Source organism: Oryzias latipes, chromosome 9, assembly GCF_053564925.1.
Source record: "Oryzias latipes strain Hd-rR chromosome 9, Olatipes_Hd-rR_3.1".
NCBI classification, from domain to species: domain Eukaryota; kingdom Metazoa; phylum Chordata; class Actinopteri; order Beloniformes; family Adrianichthyidae; genus Oryzias; species Oryzias latipes.
This window is the reverse complement of record NC_136245.1, coordinates 14,794,968-14,803,182: the sequence shown is the minus strand read 5'-3', so window position 1 is coordinate 14,803,182 and position 8,215 is coordinate 14,794,968. Positions and strand designations below refer to the sequence as shown.

Below are 8,215 nucleotides of genomic sequence, written 5' to 3'. Positions count from 1 at the left end.
TCTCCAATGAAAATGATCATCACAAGCCGGTTTTTAGGCAGAAGAGACCTTTGTCTTTTTCTTTTCTTTTTTTCCCATTTCTTCTCTCTGCAGGTCCAGCTGCAATAGGTTTCACATATTTTTGGGGGGATTTCTTTTTGCTTCCAGCCTCTTCACACACTGTTGAGTGGCAATAAGAGAGAAAATAACAGATTATGTAGATAAATAGGATCATCCTGAGCTAAATGCTGAATGCGTGCAATGAGGAGGGAGAACAGGATCCTTGAACAATGCACAGGCCATGTGGACAAATAGTCTCACCTCCAACTGAGTGTGTTGTTTCTTCTCATTGTGCCCCTCTGAAAGAGTAGAGGAGGGCCTTGGTTAAGAAGATTATAGGCCTACCCCACCCGTACGTTTAATCAACATGCCCTTTCAGCGGCAGCAACAATGCCAAACATGTCTAAAACGTCCCCCATCCTTTGCCATGGCATACCTCACATGTTGGAACAGCAATCGAGAGATCCAGCCCACAGAAATAAACAGAGATACTGAGCAATTGTTGAAGTTGATACAGAGTTTGTACAAGTTCAAGTTTTCCCCCAAAAAAAGAGCAGAGGGTTTCCATTTCAAAATTTCAGAAACGTCACAATCAGACGTTGTTTGATCTTATTTCAGGCTGGGCAAAAAAAATAGTATTAGCTTCTACTCATTTTTTTACTGATCAAAATTCCCCTAAGAACCCAAGGAGCTTTGCTTCCTCGCCCTTCGTTTCTTTCATCCATGGTTAAATATGTAAATAAAATGTCTAAAGTCATTCTTCAAAGGGGAACAAAAGAAAAAAGAGGGCTGAGGGAAAAGACAGCCATAAAATTCCTCCGATTCTCCATAACATTAGCCAGAGGGGGGCCAGCTTCCAGCCTGAGCCTAGCAGCGGGGGAGCGAGCTCACTCCATAGAATCACACATCTCAAATCCCACACACAAAAAATAAAAAAATAAAATATCTTTTCAGTTTCAACCATCAAAGGGTCCTCCCTTTCACTTTATTAGTTACAGAATTATCTCACAGTTGCTGATTTCTCAGAGATGGAGGCTCGCTGCTTTTCTTCGTCACACTGTTGTGGTTGCAAAGATGAGATAAAGTTCCTGTGTGTGTGTAGAGAGTGTGTGTTTCACACATGTGTAAGCAGGAATGAGCTATAGGAGGGGGCATATGAAGCAAAGCTTGATAAAAAAAAAGAAGAAAAAAAACTATAAAAGCCACAGTGGTAGCCGCTGTAGCCAGAGAATCTAAAGACCGAGCGTGTCTGATTTCTCCTCTTTTTTCCTCATTTTCAAAGAGATATCATCACGACTGGCAAAACAATCATGAAAGAGATGGAAGCAGGAGGAGAGACAGGAATAGGATCAGAACAAAGGCGGTGAATTACAGCAAGCTACAAGAATGCGTCCTCTTATTAGACTCCATGACAATTGTTTCTTGTCAGCCTTATTACACCAAAGGTTATGATAATTGGAGCTTTGCTTTTTTTTTTTTTAATATACCAGACATGTTTCCCTGGAATCCAGATGATGAAAATGGAGATCAGGACTGACCCCATCTCTGGGAACAGATTGATATTACATTAGCCTTCTTCACATTAAGGCTGTCATCTCTTTGTTTCACTTGTACGTGAGAGTATGTAATAAAAGAGTGGAGCAGCAGGAGGGACAGAGCAGGCATGTCAGCTGTTGTCCTCATCTTTGTGACGGGTCAGACTGTGTGGAATAAAGGCAAGCTATGTCTGCATCTGTCCGTTTTTGCAAATGGAAATTTATTCTTGTCATTTCTGCAGTAGAAAAAAACAAAATAAATATCTAAATATTTGAAAAAAGATTTGGGCAGATCTTCTAGCATGTACACATAAGCAGATGTAACATAAAGGGTCACTTATGACGTATATGCTAAAGTATTTTTTGTCATCATCAAAATGCAGACAAGTCTTCCTCAAATAACAGCTGGTAACATGAAATCCAAATAGCACATGTGCTGCATTGGGTATTGTGTTCATGACTATATTCATACCCTATATTTATTCTCCTGCTCCACACACTGAGTGCCAACAGCTGAAGTGCCACCACAAAGATACGCTGTGCTAAACCATTTAGGCACGCTGGCTCAAGGTTTCTCATCTCGCCCGAACACATTTCTGAAATACTTCTAGAAGCACTTTAGTCACTCTTGTAAAAATGCTTTAAAAGCACTCCCGTTTACATGTGATCAGAATTTCACCCTTGATGAAGACCACAGCCAGGCCAGAGTATAAATCTTATAACATTTTACAAGGTGACATGAGAGAGGCTTGGAAGACGCAACTTAAAAAAATAAAAAAAAACTATAAAGTACTTCACTCTCAGACACTTGCATCCTGCTCTTTACCATCAGGCTGTAGTTTCTGTAGCACAACTGCAATGTTGCTGATATGACATAAGCATTAGCCTTTTATATGCAGCTTTTTTTTTTAGGTTTGTTTTTTTGTTTTTTGTTTTTTAATTTAATAATGATGTTTTTTTTGCAAACAGAGATTTAACTACGTATAATACATGTATTTGTAAGAGCCCTATCTCATTCGCATGATCAAAACCTTCTTTAACCCACACGTCCACGTTTTCTGTCCTGTAGTTCATCATCACTCCACTACGGGCAGTAGAAGGGCTTTTCCTGCCCATTTCAAAATGGCTGCTTACCTAAAATCTCAAAAACACTTTTGACAGGAAAGGTTTAGTTTTCTAAACTTTACATACACATACTGGAATCGAATAACTCATGTATTGTTATTCATTTTTGCTGTTTTGAAAGTATGTCAAATTTGTTGACGATTAATTTTCCATAAAACAGTTACAGCATGTTCAAATGTGTGGATCAAATTTGAAATAGTGGGTAAACAATGTGTTGTTATTTTTTCCCGAACACCCATGTCAATATTTTTGCGTCTTAAACAAGCATTGTTGTGAGCAAAAACGTACTAAATTACAACATTTGGGAACTGACACTACATCTCATAGAATAAAGATATTACAGTTTTTTGTGAATTCATCAAGGGGTATGAAACTAAATTACAAAAAAAATCATAACGATTTTCTGTCAATTATTTGATGTAATTGGGATTTACAGGGTTAAATTTGTTTTTCTGTCATGGTGGTGGCTCTCAAGTGTTTTTTGATAAATAGTTAGTCGGCATATCTAACTGTAAAAGACAAACTATTTAGCGATCCATCAACATGATAGATTAACCGTATATTCATCTACATGTAGTTGTATTTATCCGGACAGAGAAGTCCTATTTTCACTCTCCACATAGCTTAGAAGTCAGAGAATGGTATTTACCAAAGCTGAGCTACACACAAAAAAACCCACTGTCTGCATGCACTGATTTATGCAATCTTTTGTTTTAAATGAAACAGACACACCCAAATAATTATCTGCAGCAGAGTCCACTTAATTTTGTTGCAATGAGGAAGAACTTGTTGCTGCTCCTTCTAACATTTCTTCGATCACCAGACTCATTGCATCTCCAAAATCACCAAGCCTAAAAACGCTGCTTTTAAAAACACTGGTGCCGCTTGCAAAGCAGCAGAAAGGCTGGAATTGTGGAAATCTGCTGAGAACACAGATGTCACTGTTAGAAAGGCTAAGCAGTTTCTGAATTATTTATATAAGTTGGGCTCCCTGGAGTCTGCAGTGGGACATTGTCATTGCTTTGATGCTAAAAATTTCAAGAGGAATTTGGACTTCTGATTTGTTTGCAGGAGTGTTTCCTCCACTGAAAAAAGACAGGAAATGGCAAGGAGAGGAATTTTCATTTAGGAATATCGACTGTAACACTCAGATTCCATTGACAATTAGTTTAAAGGCCTAAATTTAGCAAAAGAACTGAAAAGATTCTTTTCATCTTACAATTTTTCTAAAGGATGCCTGGAATCGTTCCACAAAATCTGCTATGAATTCACCCATCCATTCATCTTAATACTGATCGCTCCTATTTCTGTGATCTTTTTTTGTACTAGATCTTCAGTTATATTCTCGTTGTACCCCACAAGTAATGTTTTCCCTATCAGACAAAAGCATTTGGGCTTTTTCTGTCTTTACACTAAAGTAATGAGTGCTTTCTTTGGGGGGAAAAAAATCACTTAAATTGAGCTGATGAGCTGTTTTATATGGCATGTATCACTTTAAATGTGATGCTAAAAGGCAAGTCAAGAGTATCTTTGATTAAAAACACAGAAAGAAAAACAGGCGTTTGCTCCGCTGTCATCTTCACAGACAACAAAGGCTCCAGCTGTGGCTCAAAGCTCTCGTTTTGTTGCGCAACAGTTTGGGAATTCTCAAAAATGCTGTGCCCTTTGTGGTCCAAGTTTGTGGTGAGGGACCAACAAACAGGGAGAAGGAAGTTTGCTGTGCAGCCTTTGAAACGGCTGCGCTGAACAAGCTGTTCCGCACGATTTGAAAATAATCCGCGTGTCAGTGTCATCTTTCTTATGCAAAGTAGCTGTCTTTGAAGGCGGATCTTTGGCAGGTTAGACCAGGACAGAGGCTCCGAGCAGCCCAGACGAGCGCGCAGCCACCAAACGCTTCCACCGGCTGCTCCGGGGAGGAGCGCAGGGGAATTTCTTCTCTTTTCTCGGAGGACGTTCATTTTTGACGCGTTTTCTTGAGTGATTACCTGCTTCTGCGCGGAGACTGCTGCACATGTGGGGTTGGAAATAATTTTGTTGAAGTTTTTGAGACCAGACAACGAAGCGACAGCTCCGAAAAGTGCCATGCGGCGTGGAAACGACGCGTTTGGAATTGTTTGGAATCTGGAGCGAAGAAAAATGGGACTTGTGGTTCATTTCTTTTTGACCCAGGAAGACTGATGTGCGTAAATGAGGAGTAGCTCGAGCGCTTAAGCCGCACTGAGAGAATGGAGCAGACAACGCGCCCTCAGCGCGGACCCGTTTCCTTTCCGTCGTGGGATTTCTCTGTTTCTGTTAAAGTCTGCAAATCTCCACTGAGGAAATCATGATCTTGCAGATCTTTCTGGTTCCACTTTTACCTTCTTTTCTGGATTTCTAGGTTTATATCTGAACCAATTTACTTGATTGTATTTGATTGTTTGTCTTAAAATTGAGTTGTGGACAATGCCCTCAAGTGTCAAAGGCTTCCTCCTCCTGGTGCTGCTGGTGCTGTGGAGCAGCAAGGCTTCAGCCATCAGCTCAATAGACCCAGACTGGTCAGGAGAGGGGAGATGTCAGCACATAACCATCCCCCTGTGTAAAGACATCGGCTACAACATGACGCGCATGCCTAATCTCATGGGCCATGACGATCAGTTAGAGGCAGCAATAAAGCTGCAGGAATTTGCATCACTGATCCAGTGTGGATGCCACAGCCACCTTAAGTTTTTCCTGTGCTCCCTGTACGCTCCCATGTGCACGGAGCAGGTGTCCAACCCCATTCCAGCATGTAGGGTCATGTGTGAGCAGGTCAAGGTGAAGTGCTCCCCCATCCTGGAAAAGTTCCAGTTCCCCTGGCCTGACTCTTTGGACTGTTCCCGTTTGCCCACCAAGAACGATCCGAATAACCTGTGCATGGAGGCACCAAACAACAGCTCGGATGAGCCACCAAAGGTCCCCCACACCCAGCCACCAGACTTTCGGCCACAGCAGCCCCTGAGTGGGCAGGACCTGCATCCTAAGGACATTGGAGAAAAACAGACTTGCAGTAACCCAGGAAAGTTCCACTTTGTGGAGAAAAGTGAGTCATGTGCCCCCAAATGCTACCCAAAAGTAGATGTATTCTGGAGCCAGGGAGACAAGCAGTTCTCTCTGGTGTGGATGGCCATCTGGTCCATCCTGTGCTTTGTCTCCAGTGCCTTCACTGTTCTCACTTTCCTAATTGACCCGCAGCGGTTCAAATACCCCGAGAGGCCAATCATCTTCCTCTCCATGTCCTACTGTGTTTACTCCGTGGGCTACCTCATTCGACTTTTTGTGGGAGCTGACGGAATAGCCTGTGACAGAGACAATGGGGTGCAGTATATTATCCAAGAGGGCCTTGAGAGCACTGGCTGCACCATTGTGTTCCTCATCTTGTATTATTTTGGCATGGCCAGCTCCCTCTGGTGGGTTATCCTGACCCTCACATGGTTCCTGGCTGCAGGGAAGAAGTGGGGTCACGAGGCCATTGAGGCCAACAGCAGCTACTTCCATCTGGCGGCGTGGGCCATCCCGGCCGTCAAGACCATCATGATCCTGGTGATGAGGAAGGTGGCTGGGGATGAGCTGACTGGTGTCTGCTACGTGGGCAGCATGGATGTCAAGGCTCTCACAGGTTTTGTGCTCATTCCTCTCTCTTGTTATCTTATTATTGGAACTTCTTTCCTGTTATCTGGATTCGTGGCACTTTTCCATATCCGAAAGGTTATGAAAACAGAGGGAGAGAACACAGACAAGCTTGAGAAGCTGATGGTTCGCATTGGGGTCTTCTCTGTGCTTTATACTGTCCCAGCCACCTGCGTGATTGCCTGCTATTTCTATGAGAGACTCAACATGGACTACTGGCGCATCCTGGCATGGAAGCAGAAATGTGTGGACGGCAGCAGGCCAGAGTCAGACGAGTGCGTCATGAAGGCTTCAATACCCGCCATTGAGATCTTCATGGTGAAAATTTTCATGCTGTTGGTGGTGGGCATCACCAGCGGTATGTGGATCTGGACCTCAAAGACTTTGCAGTCATGGCAGAACGTGTTCAGCAAAAAGGTAAAGAAGAGGACGAGGAGAAAGGCGGCCAGTGTGTTTACCAGCAGCAGGCCTTATATAAAACCTCACCCATCTCTAAAAGGGCAAAATTTCAAGTATGAGCCTACTCGGCCCCCTCCGACATGTGTATGAGCTGGTTCTCTTTGTACGAACACCCCCTCCCAGAATCATTTCAAACACACTTGAAATGATCAGAGTCACTAAAAGATTCAATTTTGTTTTATTTATTCAGTATTAATTGAAAAATGGCTTTCTTCAACGCCAACTGACAAGAGCCATTTTTATTTGAGGAAAGATATGTGGACCGTTTTAGTCACTCGCCCCATAAGGGGAACTTATATGATAAAAAAAAGGTATAAAAGCAAAAACAGTGGAGTCACTTGGATATGGCACAACATTGCTGGAATAATGTGCAATAGATTACACACCACATAGAACCCCATATATAACACTGAAGGCAGTGTCATATATGTCTGGACTGAAAGCAGCTGTTCAACAACCTTCCCACTGCCTATTGTGAAGCAAATCCGTGCCATAAATTAATGAAGCACTCCTAAGTTGAAAAGTTATATGTACACATTTTTGTCTTTTCTTTATTTACTGTTTTATATCATAAGGAGGCATTTGTATATATTTCTAAAAGGTTAAGATTTTATAGAAAAATAAAAACACTCTAGTTTTGAATGTAAAGAAGTTTTTGCATTTTTCTCTTTTGGGGCTTGGGGATGTTGTCATTGCGTTTTGGAAAGCTTATGAAGAAGCTACTGAACCTGGCAATTATTTCATTATATCATAAAAAGCAATCCAAATTTGTAGAAAATTGCCGAAACAAAACTTGCCAAGAGCAGCAACAGCAAAGTAGAGACACTTTTTAGTTAATGTTCTATCTACACCTTTCAGTGTAGTATTTTGAAACCTCTATGAAAGTTTTCTTTTTTTTCTTCTTTTTTTTCCTCACAATTCAAAATAATGTGAAAATCTCAATTGACGATTCAATTTGCAATTAGATCATGCAATTTGAAAATTGATTTTTCATTTGGAAAATATAAGATATAAATAAATTCAATTGCATTTTACGTTATCGTGGGTTTTTTTATGTCTTTATTCAAATGACTATGCATTTTGCATTTCAATAATAAGAAATTACATTTCCATTCATTGTTTGCTTCAAATTCATTTTAAGGTAACTTAAACTCTATTGCATTGTGAAATGCCATGCTGTTTTTGGGTCATAATTCAAATGAAATTGCAAAACAGCGCCCCCCTGGTGTAGTGAATTTTTAATTGCATGCTGTCAAAATTCAAACAGAAATGCAAATTGTCAGACTGTCAAAACCCATGACAATTTCAAATGCACTTGATTTTGTTCTTATTCAATATTTTATTTTTAAAATTTTATATTGAATTGTAAATTGTAATATTTAATTCTAAATTGCAAAATGTATTTTTATATT

The 8,215-nt window shown here is 40.8% G+C and overlaps 1 protein-coding gene across 1 annotated transcript; it reads left to right on the top strand.

The window, feature by feature from the left end:
- The first annotated feature begins 3,399 nt into the window (after nt 1-3,399).
- Nucleotides 3,400-7,451, top strand: fzd10 (frizzled class receptor 10). Its single transcript, XM_004072535.5, has one exon. The coding sequence runs from the start codon at nt 5,142-5,144 to the stop codon at nt 6,891-6,893; it is 1,752 nt and encodes a 583-aa protein (XP_004072583.1). The 5' UTR covers nt 3,400-5,141; the 3' UTR covers nt 6,894-7,451.
- Nucleotides 7,452-8,215: the final 764 nt, after the last annotated feature.

Bases quoted from the DNA above. Each gene is read 5' to 3' on its own strand.
- fzd10 (XM_004072535.5), top strand. From the start codon at position 5,142: ATGCCCTCAAGTGTCAAAGGCTTCCTCCTCCTGGTGCTGCTGGTGCTG.